Source organism: Trachemys scripta, chromosome 1 (assembly GCF_013100865.1).
Source record: "Trachemys scripta elegans isolate TJP31775 chromosome 1, CAS_Tse_1.0, whole genome shotgun sequence".
NCBI lineage: Eukaryota > Metazoa > Chordata > Testudines > Emydidae > Trachemys > Trachemys scripta.
In genome coordinates this window covers 135,070,642-135,098,167 of record NC_048298.1, presented here as the reverse complement: position 1 = coordinate 135,098,167, position 27,526 = coordinate 135,070,642, and the positions used below count along the sequence as shown (strand labels likewise).

The 27,526-nt window shown below is 42.6% G+C and overlaps 1 protein-coding gene across 1 annotated transcript; it reads left to right on the top strand.

The window, feature by feature from the left end:
* On the top strand, positions 1-27,074 carry LOC117870878 (C-type lectin domain family 1 member A-like). The gene is made up of 7 exons (XM_034758306.1): positions 1-157; positions 10,794-10,892; positions 11,540-11,683; positions 14,401-14,555; positions 16,658-16,773; positions 17,157-17,270; positions 26,448-27,074. Exons 1-7 carry the CDS (start codon positions 67-69, stop codon positions 26,452-26,454), a joined length of 726 nt encoding a protein of 241 aa, XP_034614197.1. The 5' UTR covers positions 1-66; the 3' UTR covers positions 26,455-27,074.
* Positions 27,075-27,526: the final 452 nt, after the last annotated feature.

The window sequence follows — 27,526 nt, the reverse complement described above, 5'->3', positions numbered from 1 at the left end:
AGCTGCAGAACCTCAAAAGTGCTATAATTTTTTGACTTGAAATATAAGCTTCTCTCTTCACCAGCTATGACAGAAGAAATAACATATGCGGATCTGGAATTTAGTAAATCTTATGCACTGGAAAATATCCCAAAGCCTGCTGCTCCTGAGGAAAAAGGTACAGTTTCTATGGGCTTTTTAGTTGTGCTTAAAGTAGCTTAGTTGGGAAGTGGTCTCAACCTAATCTTAGACAGAATGGGCCAGATTCACTCCTTTAACCCCATCCTTTTCAGTAGAGTCACACCAGTGGTGAATTTGTCCTGTTTTATTGTGATTAGTGGAGAAGCATGCACAATGCTGTTCAAAGCATTTAGGGAGATGTCCCTCACCATATCATTTTATTATATAGGGACCCAATCCTGCGAACACTAATTGCTGAAAGTAGTACTTACTACCATGAGTAGTCCTATTGACTTTAATAGGACTACCCATGGGAATGAGCAGTGTGAAAGGTAGTAAGTGTTTGAGGATCAGGCTCTAGAGTAGAGTCTGACAGTCTTGAGGACATATTGTGCTTTCAGTTCATAATGAATTTGGTGGGGATTTCTGTAGAATTATCCATGGGATGATGTGGCCCTAGGTTAGAATTTTACAGTTGCCAAACTCTGGTCCATGGGGAAATGAGAATCTTTGTTCTCTTTCATATCTGACAGGCTCCAGGTTGCTTCTTTCTCATGGGAGGTTGTAACATTTGGTGACAAATGATAACTTGCTTTCAGGGTATGGAGCATTTGTGGCATCTCCATGTGAGAGGGTAAACACAGCCAGAGAAGGGGGAAACACTTCAAATTGTCATAGGTCACTTTAAAAAAAATACACCAAGAGCACATTAGTAAGTGTAAGAAAAACATTCCTCAAAAAACAAACCTGATTAATGGAACCTTTCCCTGAAACAATGAATGAGAGACTATTTAAATAAAACACTCACAAACCTGGTCTTTTGTTGCTCTGGCTCCCTGACCAGTTCAGACCACAAACCTCCATCCTGTCCTCTGCAGCAGGATTTGCATTCAGCTAAGGAAACCGCGGATCCCAAATGAAACAAAATGAAAACCACTTTCCTCTTTTTTTGCTTAAATTTCTGAGAGCACCAGTTGTGATGCCTTTATGCTCCAACTTGGGGCTGTACCTTGCTAGGGAAGGTGTTAGGTTATTTTGTCTTTACATACAGGCTAGTCCTTTGGTATAAATTAGAGCAGTCTGAAGGCTGCTCCAACTTGTGTCCACTGCTAGTGGCCATAAATGGTCATTACAGCAGTTGGGGATCTCCAGAGATCAGGGAAACTCTAGCTGTGCTTTCTTTTCCAGAGCCACAGCTTTACACCAGCCATAGGGAGGGGACTTGACAGCAGAGCTACTACACTAGTATGATCCTCCTGGGTCAGCTATGCCACTGTGTCCCAAAGGTGCTGTGCATAGGGGTCACAGCTAGGGTGACAAGATATCCCAATTTTATCAGGATTGTCCTGATTATTAGGGGTTTTGTCTTAGATAGGACTTTATTACACACACACACACACACTCACACACACACACACATTTCCCCTCCCCTCATCCCGATTTTTCACACTTGCTATCTGGTCACCCTAGTCACAGCACAGTGAAGGATCTGGGCCATCTAAGTATTGTAAAATGCCCAGAACCTAAGCCTGGAAAGAGAAAGAAAAAGAAAGAAATCCTGTTTCTGATACTGACCAATGTCAAAAGCTTTAAAGGAAGATTTAATAGTCTGGCTCTGGGAAGATGTTGTAAGCAGGCACACAGATCTTTCAGTGCTCTCTGGACACACACCGATTGCAGCCAGCTTCTTTGCAGCATCTTTTGAGGAAGGCATTGCCACTCTTTGGGTCTGTTCCCTCATTCCCGACCCAGTCTCCTCTGAGATTTAAAGTGAACTTCCTTCTCTTCAGTGTGCCCAGGAAAAGCGGTCCAACACCTAACAATCACTTCCAGGAACTTGACTGTGTTCTATCTTTCCAGCAGTCTAATTGCATTGAATTCAGTGGGGTTAATCCTGATTTGCACCAATGCATGTGGGAAGAGAAGTGGAGCCATAGGTATCTTTAATATAAGCAATGTTTATTTTGCCTTGGGTAGAGAGTAAAAAGAAAAATTGCAAAGTAAACAAATGGGGCCAGATCCTCAGCTGTGCCAAAGCTCCATTCAGTGCAGCTAAGGGGGAGAAGATAAAAGGGAGTTGAAGACACCTTTGCTGTTTGCTAATCCTGGGGTTGTGTGATGGGGCTTAACCCCCATCATCTGCAAGGAAAGGGAAAGAACCCCCAATTAGTCAGCTCCACACCTGGGGGTGATTAACTAATTGCCTCCCAGCCAGAGTTGGTGGAGCTAGGCCTTATAAGTAGACCGAGGGAGCTCACTTAGGGGAAGAGAGTGCAGAGGAGGCAGGTCTCTCTGGCAGAGAGAAGTACTGGGATAAGGTTTAACAGACAGGGTACAATGGCAGAAGAACAATACAGAGGCAGGTTAGGTGCCTGCAGGGAAAGCCCTATGCAAAGGCAAACAAGGGAACTACAGAGAAGTTGAGAGAAGCAGAAGGGCTATTAGTTTAAGGATCTGTTTGAGGTTGTTTGTGCTACTGTGGAAGAAGATGAACTCTTATGTGACCTGGCCAGAGGGCTGAGCTACAGAAAACCCAGATGGGGTGGGGTAGGGAGAAGACATTGGCTGGGACTGGCCATTGCAGCCAAAGAAGTTGTCACCAGAGGTGGTTTGAGAGCCCAAGTCCTCTGCAGTGCTGGATCTAGGCATCAGGTGTGTCCTAGAGATGAAGACACATGCTTACAGGCTGACTCATCCCTTGGCATAATTTAGAGCAGCCTCAGGCCTGCTTTAAATTATGCCTGGCTGCAACAGTGCCCAAGGGGCTCCTTCACAAGTGGTGATCACTGGAGTGCAGGGGCACTCTTGGAAGGGCATGTCCCCTTCCTCAGCCATGTCCTAGACACCTGCTTTATGTTATGGCTAGGTGGTATGGAGTTGGCTATTCCAACTAGGGATTTCCCTATTATGGGGATTCCCATATAGATAGTTAAGTAGACGTTCTTCCTGTTTTTCATTTCCAGAGCAGCACAAAGCAGGCAGGCCAGGGTGACAGGGACCTGGTTCAATAAGGAGACTAGAAATACAGCTAGACTAAAAACACACTTGCAGTTAATTACATGAGATGTTGGCTAAGTAAGATGAAAACTGTTATGTTTCAGAAAGTCCTTTTTGTTTCTTTCCACTACAGCATGTTGCCTTTTTTCACAGGGCCAGGCGCTCTCTCAGAGCATGGGGGTCATGAACCTGTCTACATTACAAAAACAACCATGTAGGGAGACCCATTTACAAGACTGGTTAAAACAACATTCTATTTTGAAGTGAAGATGGGAACTAACCTGGATTTAACAGGGTCTTCAGTCTGTGCTCCAGCCTTGGACTTATGCAAAGTGTTAATTTAAACTGGGCACAAAGTTACTGTCCCATACACACTCCAAATTGGAACTGGATTGTAATTAATTGGGGAGTTAACTCACTGTAGCTAGAACTGGTCAAAACCTGGTGTCACTATTCTGACTTCAGTGGATCATTCTAATTTACTCCGGCTGAGGATCTGGTTCAAGTGCATATTATCCAATCAAAGAGTTTATAAAATTGAGTTGTAACATCTTGGTTCTCTCCAAAAGGGTTTCACACCTTATTCCATTTGTGATGTCTGTGTAAACATCCATTTCTGGGAGCTGGAGATATTAGCAAGTTAAAATCTTTATAAATTGATTTTTCTTTATTTCCTAGCTGTTATCAAATAGCATAATTAGTGGAACATTACATTAAACTCACTAAAGCAGATTAAAAGAATACAACTTATATAAGGCAGCAAAATAGCAACCACCACTATGTGGTACTAACCTTCCTGAACCTAGCTGGTGATCATTTATTCCCTGAAGCATGAGGATCAATAGTCTTGTAATTTTACCCTAGCTAGTGTCACAAAAGTTGATATTCTTTTTCATATACATTTCTAACCCTTTGTTCTGTTTAGGGAATTCTGCTCTCATTTTCTACCCTTTTGTTCACTCTTTACATCCTTCCTGTTGAAACCCCACTTCTAAAATATTTTGCCATTACAAAGATTGTCATTTAAGAAGAACAAAAACCACTTAAGTGGGACTGGATGGTATCTGGAGAGAGGCGGAGGCTAATGGTATCATAGAAAGGGGAGGTAAGCTGATGATGAGGAAGGACATGCCATTTCTGGAAGAGAAGGAGGCAAATGACTATTGGTTGGAAGAGATACCAATGCTGGCAGTAGATGGACTTCTTGTTTCCTCCATAGCCATGGTGTTGACCAATAAGGAGACGATACAAGAAATTAAGCCAAGTCTGAACTGTTATGTAATAATACACAGGGGGCTTCATTCATCCTCACATGTATAGATAGGGCAAATGACAACTTCCTTCACCAGCAAGGGCTGCTGCTGTGGCCTGTGAAGGATTTACCCTGGTGAGGGCAGGTAATGTTTCTAGCATTCATCTCTACATAGGGCCCCACAGAAGCTCTGGAGACAGATTGCAGTGGGGAGCCCACCCACTCTAGGGTCTGTGCTGACCATCTGTAGCCCCTGCAGTGGAAAAGGGTCTGTTGGAACCTTGTGTAGCTGCAGCCCTTTCCAAGCAGACCTCTCACCACTCCAGATTAGAAGCTGGCTCAGTGTCTTGGTTTCTCACATACCCACAAAGTGGGGAAAAAAGCAGCAAAATAAAGCATTTCCAGGACACACAGCTTTTAGACACTAAATGCACTGTTGGTTTTCATAGATTTATAGATTCTAAAGCCAGGTGGGACCGTGTGGTCATCTAGTCTTTCCTCCTGTATAGCACAGGACATAGAACATCCCCAAAAGAATTCCTAGAGCAGATCTTTTAGAAACACATCCAATCCTGATTTAAAAGTTGTCAGTGATGGAGAATTCACTGCAACCCTGGGTAAATTGTTCCTATGGTTCATTATGCTACCATTAAAAATGTATGCCTTATTCCTAGTCTGAATTTGTCTAAGAGGAATAGCCGTGTTAGTCTGTATCAGCAAAAGCAACGAGGAGTCTTTGTGGCACCTTAGAGACTAACAGATTTATTTGGGCATAAATGTGTTAGTCTCTAAGGTGCCACAAAGACTCCTCATTGTTTTTGCTGAATTTGTCTAGATTAATCTTCCAACCATTGAATCATGTTGTTCCTTTCTCTGCTAGATTGAAGAGCCCATTATTAAATATTTGTTCCACATGTAGATAGTTATAGCCTGAAATCAAGACCCCATTAACCTCCTCTTTGTTAAGCTAAATAGCTTGAGCAGGTTTTCTAATCCTTTAATCATTCTCATGGCTTTTCTCTGAACTGTGGGAACTAGAACTAGACACAGTATTCCAGCAGCAGTCTCACCAGCCCCAAATATAGATGTAAAATAACTTCCCTACTCCTACTCGAGATTCCTCTGTTTATGGCCCCAGGGTTGCATTAGCTCATTTGGCCACAGAATCACACTGGTAGGTTGTGTTCAGCTGATCATCAACCACCATGCCCAAACCTTTTTCAGAGTCACTGCTTCCCAGGACAGAGTCCCTCATCATCAAAGTATGGTCTGCATTCTTTGTTCCCAGATGCTACATTTAGCCATATTAAAACACATATTGTTTGCTTGTATCCAGTTTACTAAGCTGTCTAGACCACTCTGAATTAGTGACCTGCCCGCTACATTATTTACCACTCCCCAACTTTTTTTTTTTTTTTCATCTGCAAACTTCATCAGTGATGATTTGATATTTTCTTCCAGGTCATTGATATAAATGTTATATAGCATAGGGCCTATTTCCTATGGGTCTCCACTGGAAACAGACCCACTTGATGACAATTGCCCATTTAGTTACATTTTGAGACCTATTTGTTAGCCAGTTGTTAATCCATTTAATGTGTGTCATGTTAATTTTATATCATTCTAGTTTTTTTAACAAAATGCCGTGTGGCACCAAGTCAAATGCTTTACAGAAGGCAAAGTACATTATATCAATCCTATTTTTATTAACCAAACTTGTAATCTCATAAAAAAAAATCCAGTTAATTTGACCAGATCTATTTTCCATAAACCCATGCTGATTTGCATTAATTATATTAATATCCTTTAGTTCATTATTGATCGAGTCCCATATCAGATACTCCATTATCTTGCCAAGAACTGATGGCAGGCTGATAGGTATATAATTATCTGGGTCATCCTGTTTACTCTTTTTAAAAGTTGGCATAGCATTAGTTTCTTCCACTTTTCTGGAACTTCCTCATTACTCTGAGCAATGGTCAGCTTTTTTAAAACTCTTGAATGCAAGTTATCTGGACCTGCTGATTTTAAAATGTTCTAACTTTAGTAGCTTGTTTAACATTCTCCAGAGATACAAGTGGAATGGAAAGAGTGATATCACCACGATATGATGAGACTGCATCACCCGTTTTCTTCCTCAAACAGAGAACACAAATATTTATTGAACACTTCTGCCTATTCTACATTATTATTGATAATTCTACCATTTCCATCTAGCAATGGACCCATACCATTGTCAGAGTTCATATTGTTCTTAATATATGGAAAAAAAAAACTTCTCACTGTCATTAACTCTGCTGCCATAGATTTCTACTTATGTCCCATGGCTTCATAGAATCATAGACTATCAGGGTTGGAAGAGACCTCATGAGATCATCTAGTCCAACCCCCTGCTCAAAGCAGGACCAACCGGGTTGGTCCAACCCCAACTAAATCTTCCCAGCCAGAGCTTTGCCAAGCCAGGCCTTAAAAACCTCTAAGGATGAAGATTCCACCACCTCCCTAGGTAACCCATTCCAATGCTTCATCACTCTCCTAATGAAATCATTTTTCCTAATATCCAACCTACACTTCCCCCACTGCTACTTGAGACCATTGCTCCTTCTTCTGTCATCTGCCACCACTGAGAACAGCCTAACTCCATCCTCTTTGGAACCCCCCTTTAGGTTATAAATAAATAAATAAATGGAGATATCCTATCTCCTAGAACTGGAAGGGACCTTGAAAGGTCATCAAGTCCAGCCCCCTGCCTTCACTAGTAGGACCAAGTACTGATTTTGCCCCAGATCCCTAAGTGGCCCCTTAAGGATTGGGCTCATAACCCTGGGTTTAGCAGGCCAATGCTCAAACCACTGAGCTATCCCTCCCCCCAGGTTGGTGAAGGATGCTATCAAATCCCTCCTCACTCTTCTCTTCTGCAGACTAAATAACCCCAGTTCCATCAGCCTCTCCCTGTAGGTCATGTGCCCGAACCCCCTAATCATTTTTGTTGCCCTCTGCTGGACTCTCTCCAATTTGTCCACATCTTTCTTTGGTGGGGGCCCAAAACCAGATGTAATACTCCAGATGTGGCCTCACCAGTGCCAAATTGAGGGGAATAATCACTTTCCTCGATCTGCTGGAAATATTCCTATTAATGCAGCCCAATATGCCATTAGCCTTCTTGGCAACAAGGGCACATTGCTGACTCATATCCAGCTACTCATCCACTGTAATTGCCAGGTCCTTTTCTCCAGAACTGCCGCTTAGCCAGTCAGTCCCCAGCCTGTAGCAGTGCATGGGATTCTTCCGTCCTAAGTGCAGGACTCTGCACTTGTCCTTGTTGAACTGCATCAGTTTTCTTTTGGCCCAATCCTCCAATTTTTCTAGGTCACTCTGGACCCTTTCCTTACCTTCCAGTGTGTCTACTTCTCCCCCTCGCTTAGAGTCATCCGTGAACTTGCTGAGGGTGCAATCCATCCCATCATCCAGATCGTTAATGAAGATGTTGAACAAAATCAGCCTTAGGACTGACCCCTGGGGCATTCCACTTGATATTGGTTGCCAACTAGACATGGAGCCATTGATCACTACCCGTTGAGCCAGATGATCTAGCCAGCTTTCTATCCACCTTATAATCCATTATCAATTTCCTGGAATTCCTAACTTCTGATTGTAACATACCCAGGTAGAATCCAGAGTAATGAGTAGCTGTGTCACTCCTGGCCTCTAACCTGAGCTTCCCTTTACAATTTGCTACCGTAGCCTCCGGTCAGGACTGCTCACAAACAGACTCCAGCATTCAATCACTCACAGCTATGTCTATGTGTGTGCTTCAGCCAGCTAGCCACATCTTGATTATATTGCAGGGTGACCCCAGCACACCCCCAAGCTTAGATTTCCCCCCAGAAATATATGTTCTGTACTGCCCAGCCCTGTCCTAAACAATGGAAATTCATATAAAGTCCATCATTTTATTAAGATAAATTATATGCACAAATTTTGTTATCCCAAATGGAGTTTCCCAGACATATTGATTTAAACACACTGGGTTAGATAAAACAATAAAACAAGTTTACTAACTACAAAGAGAGAGATTTTAAGTGAATACATGTAATGAAGCATACAAGTCAGAAACAATTACAAGAAAAATAAAGATAAAACACTAGTGCCTAACTTAACAAACTATGTTAAATTCAAAGCAAAGTTTCTGTCCCCATTTGCTCCCAAAAGTCTTACTGGACAAACTTCTTAGGTCAGGACCCTTTCTTCTATGTAATGGCAGCTTCCATTGTTCCTTCTTGTTCAGTGAATTGATAAAAAGAGAGGAAGGAGAATGGGTGCCTTGGGGTGTCTGCCCCTTCATTTTATAATCCTGTCCCCTCTTTGAGAAGAATTTCCAGCTGGGAGCAAGGCAACAGGCAGTCTGTGTGGAAGGAAACTCCATGCTATTTATTTACTTAGATGTAGATTATTTGCCCCTGCCCCCTTTCCCGGCAAAGAATGGCCGCTTAGTAGGCAATGGTCCATTAGCCTTGTTTACATCTGGCTGAGGTGTCAGCTTGTCCTTTGTCTCTAAGGAACTGGTTTGCCCACTCCTCAGACTTCCCTGGAAAACATAATTTTAGTCATGATCTCATCTTATGTTTATAACTTCACTTTGCATTGATATTATTATTCAGCAAATTATGAGTTTTTTAATAATTTATCTGGGACATTACACCCCAATATTCTTCATACAAATATTGTTATGATATGAATATGTCATAGCTAAGATATTTTTATGCAAGATGGGTCATTTGAGGTATCATTGGAGAGGTGGTTATTTACTCAACATGATTACCCAATTTGTATGCATGTATCATTTCTGTAACTGAAGTTAGAAATATTGACTATGTAATGATTATAACTGTGTTTTCAACTGGGGGAACGCCCACCAGACAGTATGCAAACATCCTGAATGGGCCATTAGGAAGGACAATAGGACTTTGAAAATACTAATTTCCCTCCTTACTGAGAAGTCTCCTGGGATGATGCTTTGACACTGCAGGGTCATGTGATCATGTCACCTGCTACAGGATTCCATCTTGAAATGCTGGTACTTTTCCACGGGAAGGGGGTGAGGGTCAACCTGGGAAACAAAGGATTCCTGCCATATGCAAATCCTATTTAAGGCTGGGGAGTGAGTTAATCTAGGCTCTTCTCCACTGCCCAAGAAGGAAGAATACTAAAAACACCTGAAGAAACAAAGGAACTAAGATGGGGGAGGTAGGGGCTGAGCCCATGCAAGAAAGGTCAGCCTGTGGAGGGTATACCTGGAGAGTTAAGCTGCAAGCAGTGCAGTTTATCTTCAAGAAACTCTGCATCGTGCATAAAACAACATTTAGGGTGAGAAATTACTATTTATAGCCAATTTCTTTAATGTATTAAACCTAGTTTGCATGTTTTGTTTTATTTGCTAAGTAATCTACTTTGTTCTGTTTGCTATCTCTTATAATCACTTAAAATTTACCTTTTGTAGTTAATAAACTTGTTTTTGTTTATTCTGAAACCCAGTTTATGCAATTCATAATGGGGGGAGGTGAATTTCATTTCTATATTAAGGGAGGGGGGGAATTTAATGAGTTTATGCTGTATAGATCTTTATACAGAGCAAGACAATATAATTTTGGGTTTAAATTCCAGAGGGTTTGTGAACCAGAGTGCTGGTAAATTCCCTGAGCTGAGGCTTCCCACACAGAGCTGATTGCAGACTCTGTGTAATTCTACAGCTGGGTGTGTCCCTACCTGTGTGTGTGTGTGTGCAACAGGACAGGGTGAGGCAGCCCAGGCTGGTAGAACGGGTGGGCTCAGTGGAACCCCAACACATCAGGTGGCATCCTGGAAGGGGGGGTCCAACCCGTCACAGTCTCACAAGGCATATTTTGTATAAATCTTATTACAATAATGTGTAGGGTGTGAACACAGGGATACACTATTTCATAATGATTTATATTCATTACTATCAACTTCCCCTTTATTCCATTTTGTGAATGTGTGTGTGTGTGTGTGTGTGTGTGTATATATATATATATATATATATAATATAATTATTTTTTACAGCTGCCTTCAATTGTCTTATAACCCAGATTGGCTTTTTAACCAGCACAGCCTTCTTTGTGGGATTGTGACTTTTTGGGCATCTAGTTAAGTGTTAAAAGATTCCCAATTCACATTTTTCAGATTACATTCTTCTTCCCACCTGATTTGGCTCATAATTGTTTTCAGCTTTGTGAAATTGGCCCTGTTAAAGCACTAAGTGTGTGTGTGTATATGTGTATGTATGTGTGTGTGTATATATATATATATATATATATATATATATAATTACTGGACTGGTCTGGACTTTATTCTGCTGTTCCTCCAGCACTCCACTCTTCATCCTCCACATGGCGTCTGGTTGCCTTGACTTTCCTCATACTGTGCTTGGCATTGCTGCTAGGGATGTTAGCCCTGGGGATTGTGTGTAAGTATCACTATTTTATTTATTCATTAATTTGGTGCTTGTAAAAGATGCCAGATTGACATCCATCCTTTCTAGTCTGAAGTTCATGATTTAACTGTTGCAAAGATACAGCATGGGCAGGGATAATGCAAGTTTCCCAGACACACTCTCACCAATTAATGTACTTTTACCTTGGCTCTGCTCCAGAGTAGTATTAATGCTACAAGTGACAATCTCTGTAGCCCATTCACTCCTTGGCCTCTCTGCTTAAATTGTCAAAGAGAAGCCTTCTTGTGCCATTTATGGTGGTGGTTTTTGTGATGTGGAAACCTGTCCCATTAGGAACTGGAGTGACATCCACTAACTCATTTCACACTGCACTCTCCTCAGGAGGGATGTCTTTTGGTTAATACTGACCTGCATTGGATGCACATTGGTGACAAAAAGGTGAAAGGCTCTGTACCCCATTAACAAGCCAGCTCATTTTATATTGTTTTTAATAGAAAAAAATTACACTGAATCTGTGATGTCCCTTCTAATCTTTCCTACATTAAATAAGGCACAACATTTAAACCAGATGAATGGAATCACTAAAATTAGGAGGACAGAGACTGGAATAATTTTGATTTGTAAATTATCAGAATGGAAAATGCTTTTGTGAATTTCAGTTTTTCAGGTTTCCAATGATTTCCAGAAACAATTTGGGAACCTCATGAGGAACCAGGAAACTCTGCAAACAAATTTTTCAAAAAGGCTGCAAGACATGAAAGATCATTTGTGTCTTAAAGGAGAGGAAAATAATGAGAATAATGGTAAATAGGATTGTTATGCAAATGAACTCGTCCTTTATTCCAGAATAGATAAGGTTGGGCAAGGGTTGTACAATTCCCCCATCCGCTTCTCATAACATCCCTATTCATTAACTCTGCCCTTGCATTGAAAGGGACACAACTAAGTGTATGCAATTAGTGGAGAGGTGAGATACAAGGGAATTCCTCCTTCATGATTCATTCAATCCTTTTCTTCTGTGTTGAAATTGCTAAGAGAGCAGATAATTAATGCTAGTTATTGTGGTGCTTTTGTGATGTTGACACCGGCTACCTCCTAGTAACTGGATTTTTGCTAACCAGACGATTTCACATGGGCCACAGAACAGCATCAGATGGTAACTGTTCACTCGAGATGTTGCTTAGTGCTCTGCAGAACAGTGTGGAGAATTAAGGTTCAATTTTCATTCACTCCTTCTGGGATTGGGACAAGATAATGAATTGCAAAAGAAGCAGCATGTTCAGTCACTAGGGAAGCAAAAGTACTTCGTGTGACTCAGCATCAAGCTAGGCAATGTTTTTGGAGAATAGTAAATGTCCAAAGGGGTGAGCAAAATTATTTGCAAAGCTTTTGATACGGTCTCCCACAGTATTCTTGCTGCCAAGTTAAAGAAGTATGGGCTGGATGAATGGACTGTAAGGTGGATAGAAAGCTGGCTAGATCGTCGGGCTCAATGGGTAGTGATCAATGGCTCCATGTCTAGTTGGCAGCCGGTTTCAAGCGGAGTGCCCCAAGGGTGGGTCCCGGGGCCGGTTTTGTTTAATATCTTTATTAATGATCTGGAGGATGGAGTGGACTGCACTCTCAGCAAGTTTGCAGATGACACTAAACTAGGAGACGTGGTAGATACACTAGAGGGTAGGGATCGGATACAGAGGGACCTAGACAAATTAGAGGATTGGGCCAAAAAAAACCTGATGAGGTTCAACAAGGACAAGTGCAGAGTCCTGCACTTAGGACGGAAGAATCCCATGCACTGCTACAGACTAGGGACCGAATGGCTAGGTAGCAGTTCTGCAGAAAAGGACCTACGGGTCACAGTGGACGAGAAGCTGGATATGAGTCAACAGTGTGCTCTTGTTGCCAAGAAGGCTAACGGCATTTTGGGCTGTATAAGTAGGGGCATTGCCAGCAGATCGAGGAACGTGATCATTCCCCTTTATTCGATATTGGTGAGGCCTCATCTAGAATGCTGTGTCCAGTTTTGGGCCCCACACTACAAGAAGGATGTGGAAAAATTAGAAAGAGTCCAGCGGAGGGCAACAAAAATGATTAGGGGTCTGGAGCACATGATTTATGAGGAGAGGCTGAGGGAACTGGGATTGTTTAGTCTCCAGAAGAGAAGAATGAGGGGGGATTTGATAGCCACTTTCAACTACCTGAAGGGGGGTTCCAAAGAGGATGGAGCTCGGCTGTTCTCAGTGGTGGCAGATGACAGAACAAGGAGCAATGGTCTCAAGTTGCAGTGGGGGAGGTCCAGGTTGGATATTAGGAAACACTATTTCACTAGGAGGGTGGTGAAGCACTGGAATGCGTTACCTAGGGAGGTGGTGGAGTCTCCTTCCTTGGAGATTTTTAAGGCCCGGTTTGACAAAGCCCTGGCTGGGATGATTTAGTTGGGAATTGGTCCTGCTTTGAGCAGGGGGCTGGACTAGATGACCTCTTGAGGTCCCTTCCAACCCTAATATTCTATGGTTCTATGATTCTATGATAGTTGAGTTTTTTCCTTATTTAGTGTAATTCTAAGTCAAATTGGTTCATTTTGACATTTTTTAAATGAACCATTTCAACATTTCATTTCTAAATAACCTTTCATTTTGAAATTTGGTTTCATTTGACCCGCCTGAATTTGTTTCAGCGAGAAAGAGTTCTGTACTGATTTGAAACAACTCAACTTCTTTTTTTAGATTTTTTTTTTTTTTTTTGCTTCAGATGCTGAGCCACCCCCCCCCCCCTCCCCTCCTCAATTATTTACTTAGCTCTATTCAGTGGTGCCCTCTTTAGTCAATTAAGGAGCAATATTGATGGCTCCTATAGTGAATTCACTATGGAACCTCCAGGATGGAATTGGGGAGTTGGATTTCAAACCAGTAAAAAAATAAGCAGGGGTGAAAAGATCATCAGGGTGTTTGATTGTGGTGCCTAAAACCCTGGAGAAGTGGGGGAAATGACTTATTTATGAACTTCAGATACTGGCTCTATTGCCCAATGGAGGTTGGTTGTCTAAGACATGGGAAGCCAAAGGCTCATTGGCCTGACATGGTGAAGGGACATCCGCTTTCATGCCAGCAGTACACAAGGGAATCAAAAAGAACCTCCCTCACAAAATTAACAACATAGTATTTCTTCAAAGTCTGCACACTGCTCATATGATGAGGAACAGAACTTGTAAGACTACGTGTAGCAGCATGACTTGATGACTCCTGATAACAAAGTTCTCTACTCCTGTGGTTTAAATTTCTCAGCAATGAAAAATCCACCACTTCTCAATGGAGATCATGTCATACTGTAACAGAACTGAGACTCGGCAACTCATTTCACACAGGCTAATGAGATTCTCCAGTTTGGCCCACGAAGGATTAGTGTCACATCCATTACAACTCTACAACTTCTATACCCACTCAAACTCATGACTTCAGCTCCTGTATTCTCCACTGAATTGCTTAGGATGAGAAATAAAGACAATTTCTCTCTTTTGTAGGATCCAGTTGTATGCTCTGCCCTGCAAACTGGCAATGGATGGGAGGTGACACCTGTTTCTACATATCAACGCAGAAGAGGTCATGGGAAGAGAGCCAGAGGTTCTGTTCCTTACAGAATTCCACCTTTCTCATGCTAAAACACAGGCATAAGCTGGTATGGTCCCTCTCCCAGCCTGTTTTATTTTAACTTTAATTAATTTCTCAGAAGTCCCTCCAAGATAAATTGCATTTTGGTTACTACAGCTCTCAGAATCCCCAAAGTGTGGAACAGTGCAGAGGACAGTAAATCTGTCAGTCACATTTGGAACTTACTGCCAGGGGGTATTAGTAGAATAGACACAAGTCTCTCAGATCCTGCTGTGGTTACGAACAGTGGTTTTCCACAGGGAGTACTCCCTTCTGGCTGCTTTCAGGAGGAGGCTGGATCAGTGCTTTGTGGATAACAGTTTTCCTGCTCTTCTGGGTTCCTTGAGGAATTCAAGGGAAGAATTTCCACACTTCCACAGAGTTGGATTCACCATAGTCCTGAAATTTGTGTCTTCATTTACACTGGAATAAAGTGGTCATCAAATGCCAGCACTCTGATTTGGTAGGTATTATACCCATTTTATCCTGGTGTAAATAACAACACAATGTGCAGGACAATAAGGAACCAGACCCCGTATCTCCTATTGCTAGGCATATGTTGTGAGGACTGGATTAGGTTTAGGATGTTAAAAAGTTATCCATTTTGTTACTTTTTCTTCTGACTCCATATTAAATGTAATTTGTTGTCAGGATCTAACTTTCTTTGTACAACATTACACAAGAAATTCCTTTTCATAATCTATTAAATTCAAACACAACCACCAAGCACTTCTTCATTCTACAAAACATCTCTTATTCCCTTTGTCTTATTCCCTTCCTTAAAAGTCTCTCAAATAACATCCACAGAATGTGTGTGTGGAGGAGGTGAACGGGTGGCAAAGTCTTTTTTAAGCAGGAGCTCTCAGATCTTCAGTTCTGTCATTAATTTCCAATCCTGTATTTGCTTAAAAGAAAATAAGACAAACACATACAAAGGGGGAAAGAGAAGAGAGAACTTCTGTCTCTGCCTCACTGGTCAGGTATTGGAAGACCACTGGCACCAGTATGGCCCATGACCCAGCTAGACACTCCTGGACCTCAGCTGCAATTCCCTGACCCAGGAAAACATCTTACTGGGTTATCCTGATTGTCATCTTCTTCGTTTTTTTTTTTTTTTTTTTTTTAGGGAGCAAAATTCCCATGGAATCATGTTACTCCCATATTATTTACAGCTTGCCAGATCGGTCACAACAATGTGCTGTCCTGGCTAGCTAAGTCAGGCTCTTTGGAGACAGAAGGAAGAACAGAGAATAAGGCTGGGATGGAAATTTCATATGAGGAAAGGAAATAGCAGGAACATTTGGGGCACATCTCAGGAATTTCTCATGACACCGTCATAGAGATAGTTAATGTGTCTGGTTACATCTCCTCCTGTGATCCAGTCAAAACATATTTTGAAATCAGAGTAAAGACTAATGGGATAGTAAAGCTCTGCATTCAAAGAGTTCTGCCTATCTGCTTTCACTTAGGGCTTGTCTATACTTACGCGCTGGTTCGGCGTCTGACAATAGAACTTCTGGGTTTGATTTATCGCGTCTTGTCTGGACGTGATAAATCGAACCCAGAAGTGCTCCCTGTCGACTCCGGTAATCCTGTTTGGGGTGAGGAGTATGCGGAGTCGACGGGGGAGCCTGCCTGCCGCGTCTGGACTGCGGTAAGTTCGAACTAAGGTACGTCGACTTCAGCTATGTTATTCACGTAGCTGAAATTGCGTACCTTAGTTCGAATTGGGGGGGTTAGTGTAGACCAGGCCTTAGTTAGGTGCCTGAAGGTACAGAGAGACATCTAGAGGGATTTTAAAAGTGCCTAGGCACTTAACTGCCATTGATTTAGTGGAAGCTAGGCACTTTTAAAATCCCACTAGGTGCCTATCTGCATCTTTAGGCACCTAAATACCTTTAAAAATCTGGCCGCTGGTGCTAGAAAGGTGACTCTTAAATCCTCCCTGCAACATTTCAATAGTCTGAGACACTTGAACAGTCCTGTAATACAAATCAGGAAGGGTGGATGGTATGCCACTGGCCAGAATTTCTTCTGTTGCTGACTCACATTTGTTATTTTTTAACCTTTACAATTATAAACATAAGAACTTGGCTTCTTTAGGGAAATAATGTGGTGACTTCTTCACAGAACCATGTACCTCCAAGAGAGAATACCCAATATTATTGGATTGGTTTACACAAATCTGGAGAGAACAGCTGGTATTGGACGGATGGCTCAGCTCTTTTGACAAAGAAAGAAGATTGGTAAGTTATAAATATTTAGCACCAAATTGTGGCCTGTCCTGGGTGCTTGTAGAGAGGAGACAGATGGTGCCCACTTACTTTCCTGCGCTGTCCATCTGCATTGTGACTAGAAGCACAGGGGCAATAGCAGCTTCTGTAGGGCTGCTAATCCCTGTCCTGTGTGGGTGAGGAGGGAGTGGGCACAGAGCAGTGGAGTGTTGACACTGACCTCACAACGCACTGGCTGGCAGAGATGAGCTCTCATGTAGAGGAAAGTAATCTGAACCAGTTGTAGGGCCCATGCACATTACTTACCCCAAGGAAACTGGCAAATACAGGGTGCCCTGAATACATGCACAGAGTGCCAATATCAAAACATAATAAAATGATGCTTTATTTTCTAGGATTGACTTGTATCCATCCTATAATTGTGGCTACCTATATAGAGAAAAAATTTATAATGACTACTGCACAGAGAAGCACCTCTGGATCTGTGAGAAAGCAGCTGTCAAACTAAGGTACAGCGACATTACCAAACGGAAACTGGCTCTATCAGTATGAGATAACATTTACTAGTGATTCTGTTTTCTTGTGCATATTTTTGTTTTTCAGACTTCTCACAACAGGATTCAAATGGGTATTTCATTAGCCACTAAGCCAGAACTTCCTGCTTCTTTTCTCCCCAGGGTTCAGTGATGAAAATCAAGAACCATTAACTGGAAAGAGTCTTAGAAAGTAACTATTAAAAATAAGCTACTATCAGCAACCAAGTAGTACACTTGATAACACCCAAAATCTAGGAATCCATTTCTGAAATGTGTAACAGGTGCCAAATTGAAACTAGGAACTTCAGGCATATCAATGAACCAGAAAAATTAGAGATAAAGACCTTTTTGGTCACATCTTGTGATTAGAAGCCCATGGCATGATGCTTCAGAACATTAGATTCTCTAGGGCCTGGATGCACAAAAGGAGTTAGGGATGGTTCAGTGTCACAGCACCTAACTTTGAGGTGCCTAGAAAACCACTGTGATTCCCGAAGTCTGACATCGGTTTCTAGACTCTTATTTAAAATATATGGAGACACAGGAACCTTATAATTGGGCTTACAAAAGCCAGCACCCTAGGCAGGGAACTGCATAAGCTAGCCAATGGGAGATGCTGATGAAAGGTGCCTAGCCCTCTGCTCATTCTTAGCTGGAAACCTTAATCATATCCCTCTTTCCCTTATTTCTCTCTTTTCTATGATGAACAACCCAAATCTTTAGTCTCTCCTGGTATGGAAGCTGTTCCATACCCTTAATCATCTTTCTTGCCCTTTGTGACCTACTGGGGTACAATTCAGACTAGTGGGTGGCTGTGTCCAGTGCCGGCTCTAGGGTTTTGGCCGCCCCAAGCAGCCAAAACCAAAAAAAAAAAAAAAAAAAAAAAATCGCGATCTGCGGCAGCAATTCGGCGGGAGGTCCTTCACTCCGAGTGAGGGACCGTCCGCCGAATTGCCGCCGAATACCTGGACCTGCCGCCCCTCTCCGGAGCGGCCGCCCCAAGCACCTGCTTGAGAAGCTGGTGCCTGGAGCCGGCCCTGGCTGTGTCACCTCTGCTGTGTAACCTGGGGTGCCCTTTACAATACCTTGCTGCTGTAGTCTCCATCCTGGACTGCTTATAAACAGCCTCAAGCATTTAAGTCACTGTGTGTGCTGCAGCCAGCCAGACACACCTTGGTTCTCACCAGTTTTGGTATTCTGCAGAGTGATCCCAACACCCTCCCCCAAGTCTCAAATTTCCCCCCTGAAATATATGTACTCTACTGACCAGCCCTCGCCTGAACAGTAAAAAAAAAAAAAAAAATTAAGTCTGTTATTCCTTTAAGGGAATAATATGCTATCTTATTATCTTAAATAGTTATCCAGACACTTCAAGCTAATCACGCTGGATTAGATAAAACTGTAAAACAAGTTTATTAACTACAAAGAGATCAATTGTAAATGAGCAGAAGTAATGAGGCTTAAAAGTCAGAAATGGTTATAAGAAAAATAAATATAAAACATTTACTAGTGACTAACTTAACAAACTATATTAGATTCAATCCAAATCTCTCACCACATCCTTCCAGCAATGTTACTGATCAAACTCTTCAGGTCAAGACCCCCTCCTCAGAGAGGCTGCTTCCTTTGTCTTGTCCGGGACTGAGAATGTGATGGGCAGGGAGAGAGCGAGTGGTCCCTTAGGGTGTTTGTTCCTCCTTTTTATAATTTCAGTCCCTCTCTTGAAAAACATTTCCAGCTGAGACCCAGGAGACAGAGTCTGTGTGGAAGGATATTTCCTGCTGCTTTTTCACCTGTTCGAACTTCCTTTGTTTCCCCTTCCAGTTTGATGACTCTGTTTACTGCTTAAATGCAAATTAAGGCTAGCACACGATCCTTCCTTTGTTCAGGATAGAGCTAACTTCTGCCTGGGCAAGGATGCATTGTTTCGAACATGTGTTAATAACAGGCTACAGGGGAATCTTATAACTTCACATATAATGTTACCACACATATTTTACCAGGACAACACTGACCAGCAAATTATGGGTTTTCAGATAATACCTTACAAGGTATACTTTGTACAAAGATTATTACAATAGTTTATGGTGTGAATACAGCAGCATATTTGGTCAAACCCTTCTCTAAACCTTTTCCAGTTCCACTTAGGGCTGTCAAGTAATTAAAAAAAAATCACAATTAAGCGCACAATTAAACAATAATAGAAAACCATGTAAATATTTTGGATGTTTTCCATATTTTAAAATGTATATGGACTTCAATTACAACACAGAATACAAAGTGTACAGTGCTCACTTTATATTTATTTGTATTACAAATATTTGCACTGAAAAAACAAAATAGTAATTTTCAATTCACCTAATAAAAGTACTGTAATGCAATCTCCTTATCATGAAAGTTGAAATACAAATGTAGAATTATGTAAAAAAGAAATTGTAGGCTCTTAAATATTACATTGCATTAAAAATAAAACAAGTCCACTCAGTCCTACTTCTTGTTCTGCCAATCGCTCAGACAAACACATTTGTTTCCATTTACAGGAGATAATGCTGCTTATTTCTTATTTACAATGTCACCTGAAAGTGAGACCAGACATTCGCATGGAACTCTCGTAACCTGCATTGCAAGATATTTACGTGCCAGATGCGGTAAAGATTCATACGTTGCTTCAGTGCTTCAACCACCATTCCAGAGGACATGCGTCCATGCTGATGATGAGTTCTGCTCGATAATGATCCAAAGAACTGTGGACCAGTGCATGTTCATTTTCATGATCTGAGTAAGATGCCACCAGCAGATGTTTGATTTTCTTTTTTGGTGGTTCAGGTTCTGTAGTTTCCACACTGGAGTGTTGCTCTTTTAAGATTTCTGAAAGCATGCTCCACACCTCGTCCCTCTCAGATTTTGGAAGGCGCTTCAGATTCTTAAATCCTGGGCCGAGTGCAGTAGCTATCTTTAGAAATCTAACATCAGTTCCTTCTTTGCATTTTATCAGATCTGCAGTGAAAGTGTTCTTAAAGCAAACAACATGTACTGGGTAATCATCCCAGACTGCTATAATATGAAATATATGTCAGAATGTGGGTAAAACACAGAGCAGGAGACATACAATTCTCCCCCAAGGAGTTCAGTTACAAATTTAATTAATGCATTATTATTTTTAATGAGTGTCATCAGCATGGAAGCATGTCCTCTGGAATGGTGGCCAAAGCATGTTAAATATTTGTATGCCCCTTCATATCTGGCATGTAAATACTGTGATACAGGAGGGCCAGGGAGCAGTGGGAAAGTGGTAGAGGGGAAGTATATAAGCCCTAGGCTAACTAAGGCCTGGTTCCCTGTAGACTAGGGAGGGCTGCTACAGGTTAATTGGAGCACCTGTAGTCAATTAAGCCCCTGTTAGCAACCTAATAAAACCCCCTGCTTCAGACAGTCAGGGGAGAAGGAGGAAGGAGAGAGGACTGGAGCTTGGAGGTGTGCTGTGAGACTTGGAAGATCAGAAAACCAGAGTAATGGCGATCCTGCCCTAGCAGGGGAGGGAGACTCCCTCCCCCAGCATTTAAAGACTGAAGGTACCCCACCCAAGGGGGAAAAGGGTAAGAACCTGCAGGGGTTGAGGGGGGCTGGGGCTCCGAGTAAGGAGCAAACCCAGACCCCTCCCCTGCTTCTCTCCTTTACTACCTTCCTGGGCCACTAGTGGGGCCCACGGTGCCCCAAGAGTAGGGGAAAGGGGTGGCATCTTAGCCCCCCACCAAGAAAAGCGCAGGACCCACCATACTACATCGGCCATGTTGTCACAATACCTTGCAATGCTGGCTATAAAAGTGCCATGTGAATGCCTGTTCTCACTTTTAGGTGACATTGTAAATAAGAAGAGGGCAGCATTATTTCCTGTAAATGTAAACAAATTTGTTTGTCTGAGTGATTGGTGGAACAAGAAGTAGGACTAAGTCGACTTGTAGGCTCTAAAGTTTTACATTGTTTTGTTTTCTAGTGCAGTTATGTAACAAAAATCTACTTTTGTAAGTTGCACTTTCATGATCAAGAGATTGCACTATAGTACTTGTACAAGGTGAATTGAAAAATACTATTTCTTTATAATTTTTACAATGCAAATATTTAATAAAAAATAATACTACAAAGTGAGCACTGTACACTTTGTATTCTGTGTTGTAATTGAAATCAATATATATTTGAAAATATGGAAAACATCCAAAATATTTAAATGGTATTTTAATGTTTAACAGTGCAATTAAAACTGCTATTAATCACAATTAATTTTTTTAAATCAAGATTATTTTTTTAGTTAATCACGTGAGTTAACGATGATTAATTGACAGCCCTAGTTCCACTACATCTTTTTTGAAATGGGGAAACCAGAATAGACACAGAATTCAAGGTGTACATGGACCATGGATTTATATAGTGACATCATGATATTTTCTAACCCTTTCCTAATACTTCCTAACATTCTGTTAGACATTTTTATCACTGTTGCACATTAAGATGGAGTTTTCGGAGAACTATCCAGAATGATTCCCAAATCTTTCTTGGATGGCAACAGCTAATTTAGAACCCATCATTATATAAGTGTAGTTCATTATATAAATGTTCAGTTTCATCTGCCATTGTGTTGTCCAGTCACACACTTTTGTGAGATCCCTTTGTAACTCTTCCCAGTCTGCTTTGGACTTAACTATCTTGGGTAATCTTCTTTTGTCTGCAAATTTTGCCACCTCACTGTTTACTCCTTTTTCCCAGATCACTCATGAATATGTTGAACAGCATTAGACACAGTTCAGATCCCTGGGGGACCACGCTATTTACCTCTCTCCATTCTGAAAAGTGACCATTCATTCCTACCCTTTGTTTCCTGTCTTTTAACCAATTACTGATTCATGAGAGGACATTGCCAGGATCTCTTCTGGAGCCATTTTTAAGGACTGGCATTACAGTAGCTACCTTCTGGTCATCTGGTACAGAGACTTCTTTCAGCGACAGTAGTTCTGCAACTTCATATTTTGCATGAACTCACCTGAAGGACCCAATCTGGCATGCAGTCCCTGAACACGGCTACCAGATCAGTCCATGGGGCTAGATGCAATGCACTGGAGGGTGCTGAGGGAGTTGGCTGATGTGATTGCAGAGCCATTGGCCATTATCTTTGAAAATTCATGGCGAAGGGGGTGGTCTCGGACGATTGGAAGAAGGCAAATATGGTGCCCATCTTTTTAAAAAAAAAAAAAAAAAAAAAAAAAAAAAAAAAAATGGAAGAAAGAGAATCCGGGGAACTACAGACCAGTCAGCCTTAACTTAGTCGCCAGAAAAATGGTGGAGCAGGTCCTTAAGGAATCCGTTTTCAAGCACTTGGAGGAGAGGAAGGTGATCAGGAACAGTCAACATGGATTCACCAAGGGGAAGTCATGCCTGACCAACCTAATTGTCTTCTATGATGAGATAACTGACTCTGTGCATATGGGGAAAGCAGTGGACGTGATCTACCTTGACTTTAGCAAAGCTTTTGATACAGTCTCCCACAGTATTCTTGCCAGCAAGTTAAAAAATTATGGATTGGATGAATGGATTATAAAGTGGATAGAAATCTGGCTAAATCCTTGGGCTCAACGAGCAGTGATCAACGGCTCCATGTCTAGTTGGCAGCTGGTATCAAGCAGATTGCCCCAGGGGTTGGTCCTGGGGCCAGTTTTGTTCAACATCATGAGGAATGATCTGGATATTGGGATGGATTGCACCCTCAGCAAGTTTGTAGATGACACTAAGCTGGGAGGAGAGGTAAATATGCTGGAGGATAGGGATAGGGTCCAGAGTGAACTAGACAAATTGAAAGATTGGGCCAAAAGAAATCTGAGGTTCAACAAGGACAAGTGCAGAGTTCTGCACTTAGGACAGAAGAATCCCATGCACCACTACAGGCTGGCGACCGACTGGCTCAGCAACAGTTCTGGAGAAAAGGACCTGGGGATTACAGTGGATGAGAAGCTGGATATGAATCAAGAGTATGCCCTTGTTGCTAAGAAGGCTAAGAGCATATTGTGCTGCATTAGTAGGAGCGTTGCCAGCAGATCTAGGGAAGTGATTATTCCCCTCTATTCAGCACTGGTGAGGCCACATGTAGAGTACTGATTCCAGTTTTGGGCCCCCCACTACAGAAAGGATGTGGACAAATTGGAGAGAGTCCAGCGGAGGGCAATAAAAATGATTAGGGTGATGGGGCACATGACTTATGAGGCGAGACTGTGGGAACTGGGCTTATTTAGCCTTCAGAAGAGAAGAGTGAGGGGAGATCTTATAGCAGCCTTCAACTACCTGAAGGGGTTTCCAAAGAGGATGGAGCTGGTCTGTTCTCAGTGGTGGCAGAAGACAGAACAAGGAGCAATGGTCTCAAATTGCAGTGGGGGAGGTGTAGGTTGGATATTAGGAAAAGCTAATTCACTAGGAGGGTGGTGAAGCACTGGAATGGGTTACCTAGGGAGGTGGTGGATTCTTCATCCTTAAAGGTTTTTAAGGCACGGCTTGACAAAGCCTGGCTTGGATGATTTCACTGGGGTTGGACTAGATGACCTCCTGAGGTCTCACCAACCCTAATCTTCTGTGATTCTATTATTCTAATTCAGTCATTCTCCCTGCATCCCCCTTCCACATAGGAAAATATACAGTGCTTTGCTGAGAAGCTGGAAATGCCTTCCAGCTTCTGTTTCCCTGGCACCAATGGGAGATGGGAGTGCTGAGGAGGTTATTCCTGATGCACTGTGGGATTAGTGCTGTGTATTGCCTCCTCTGGGCAACCCACATTTGATTCCCAGATCATTGCTGTAACCTCCTGCTTACTCAGAGTGGTGGTCTGCCCCTGTCTAGTGCTGGTAGGCCAGCTAGAGATTGATGAACCTGCTACAGACTTGTCTAAGAGAGAGGTGTCTTTTACCTCATGCACTAGAAGCTCATGCATTTAGCTCCAGAGGTTCTAGGTTTGATCCCCCCTGCCGATTCCCATGTGGGTCAGCGTTACACTGGTTTTTAGCTCTGGCTGTACCTAGAAACACTGTGGTGTTGGGTTCAGTGACCTAGATGTTGGTGTCTCCACTGCTATCTGGGTGACACATCTCAGATTCCATCTGTAGGTTCTATCACTACTCAAGGGGCTGGCAGGGCTGTGAGCACTTTACAGTCAAGTCTATTGTCCTAGGGTTCAGTATGGAGTTTGGAGTTTCATAGAGTTAACAGTTTGGAGAATCATGTGACGCAAACAGTTCTTGTGGAGATGGCCCTGTCTAGAAATGGCCATGTGTGTAACTCAAACATGCCATGATGTAGTGAAACATTGCTTTGGTTTCTAGGATCTATGTTTACCAACCTGCCAAACACTGTGCATATCTGTTTGATAACTGGTATGTTTATGCTGATAAGGATTGCAAAGAGAAAAAATTCTGGATCTGTGAGAAGGCAGCCATCCAGCTGAGGTTAAAGACAGACAACAGTGGGAAGTGTGGCTTATCTATATGAAATGATTTTTTATCAGCTGTGGGGTGATCTTCTGTGTGCTCTGCGTTGTTAGTTTTTTGATTCTTCAAAAATTTCAAATGGTGATTTAAATAGGTGTGTAATCAGAGTCCAAATCAGAATCTCCGTTTTCATTGTTTTTAGGACACCTCTGTTTAAAAACTACATTACTAAGGGAACACACGTAGTGTGTTACCCCCAAAAATGCACAAAGTCTGTCAATCCAGCTCTGAAATGTGCAATGGATACCAAATTGAAACTGGCAAAGCCAGACAAATTATAAAGCTGTTGAACTAAGATATGGAAAGAGCTATAGGGTCACATCTTGTTCATGCCCTGGAAGCCCATATGATTGTCTCCCATTGTCTATTTGTCAGAGATTTGTCTATTGCAGATTTAACTCAGGTGATGAGTTTTCAACCACTTTCATTCAGGACTCTATTCTGCAATTTCATTGATTGCACTGCTGCAAAAAATTTCCTGATCGCTAACCTAAACATTTCTATTCCCCTATGTTTTTTCACACATCTATTAAATCCTCCAGCAACCCTAAACAAATTCCCCTGACTCTCTGTACATACCTGTCGAAGGTGTCAGTATCCCTACTATTCAGTCATCACTTATCCAAATTATGTATATGTAGCTCTTTAAGATTCTGGAGGGATTTGAATTATGAAGAAAGTTTAAACATTTTGTGAGAAATGAAGATTCAGAAAGTACTCTGATATTCATTTTCTGATTATTAGATCTTTATTTTACATCTTGTAATACTGTGTGACATAATGAAGGACCCTCTTAATAGAGTGTATAAAATACCTCTGTATCTCACTTCCTCTGGCTAAAAGAGTTAAATATTGTGGCTGGATTTTAAAACAAGTTGAATACTTTTAGGGTTATCATAATGTTTACCCATTCTGTAATTAATGTTTCTTGGGGTTACTTCTGAAACCACTCAGAAATTTCAGGCAATGAAGAAAGTAGCCACTGTTCTCATATGATGTTGATTTAGGATTGAAACAAATGCACAGTCCCCCTGAGCTCAAGGGGGATGTGGAAAAATTGGAAAGAGTCCAGCGGAGGGCAACAAAAATGATTAGGGGTCTGGAGCACATGACTTATGAGGAGAGGCTGAGGGAACTGGGATTGTTTCTTCTGAAGAAGAGAAGAATGAGGGGGGATTTGATAGTTGCTTTCAACTACCTGAAAGGGGGTTCCAAAGAGGATGGATCTAGACTGTTCTCAGTGGTACCTGATGACAGAACAAGGAGTAATGATCTCAAGTTGCAGTTGGGGAGGTTTAGGTTGGATATTAGGAAAAACTTTTTCACTAGGAGGGTGGTGAAGCACTGGAATGGGTTATCTAGGGAGGTGGTGGAATCTCCTTCCTTAGAGGTTTTTAAGATCAGGCTTAACAAAGCCCTGGCTGGGATGATTTAGTTGGGAATTGGTCCTGCTTTGAGCAGGGGGTTGGACTAGATGACCTCTTGAGGTCCCTTCCAACCTGATATTCTATGATTCTAAGAGACTGCACTGCCAGACTCAATTCAAAGTGTTAGTGTTAGTCTGAAAAGGTAATTTTGATTTGGATGCTTTGTACCATACTGACCAGCTCTTTCCTTTGTTTTATCCCAGAGCATGAAATACAGTGAAACATGTGAGCTGACAGTCTCCAGATCCATTCGTTTAGGTTTGCTGGATTCTCACTGAAAGGCTCTCCTCTCTGAAATGTACTGCCTCGCAGATCCAACCGAGGGCTCCTCTTCACAGATGTTGCACTGGTGTATCTGGGGCAGAGTGGGCTGATGTGGTGTCTTGCTGTCAAAAGTTGGGGTGGGTCTTAAATGTAGATTTCGGTTGAGTTTTGTACAATTTGTATTGTACTCTTTTTTTTTTTTTTTTTAAATGTTGCATACTTTATCTCCTGTCGTGTTTTTGTTTGTTATATACTAGCACATGTGGATAAATCATTTTGAGGGCCTTTTCTGTATTGTACATGTTCTTTGATCTTTGGTGAGGTGTCATTTAAAAATTTGAATACAAAATATCTTTTACTTCCAGGGCACCCTCTGTCTGCAGAATAGAAAACTCTTGTGTGTTCTTGTGCCAAGGGAGACCAGTTGGGGTGCACCATGTAACAGGCCCTGGTTTCAGCCAGAGTTGGGTGGTAGCAGGGGAGTTTCACCATAGGAGCTTTGACTCTGGATGTCCGCTCCCGCTCCCTAGATCAGAAAGAGTAGAGGTCTCCCTGGTATGGTCACCAACCCAAGGCTCTTACTAAGTAGGGTTACCATATTTTGTGCCTCCAAATGGAGGACACTCCCTGGGGCCCCGGCCCCGCCCCCAGCCCCGCCCACGCCCCCGCCCCAACTCCGCCCCCTCCCAAAGTCTCCGCCCCCTCCCCGCGAACATTTAATTCGCGGGAAGCCTGAAGCAGGTAAGGGGGGGGGGGAGGAGGTGCGGCCCAGGCTGGCCCCCCGGCGGCTCCAGCCTGGGTCGCCTCGGGCCCTGGGGTGCCGGCCCCGACCGACCACCCCCGCGGGCCCGGCTCCCAGCCCCACGGGCCCGGCTCCCGGCCCGGCGCACCCCCCGGCTCACCCCCCGACCCCGGCTCCCGACCCCGGCGCACCCCCCGACCCCGGCGCACCCCCCGACCCCGGCTCACTCCCCGACCCCGGCTCCCGGCCCGGCGCACCCCCCGACCCCGGCTCCCG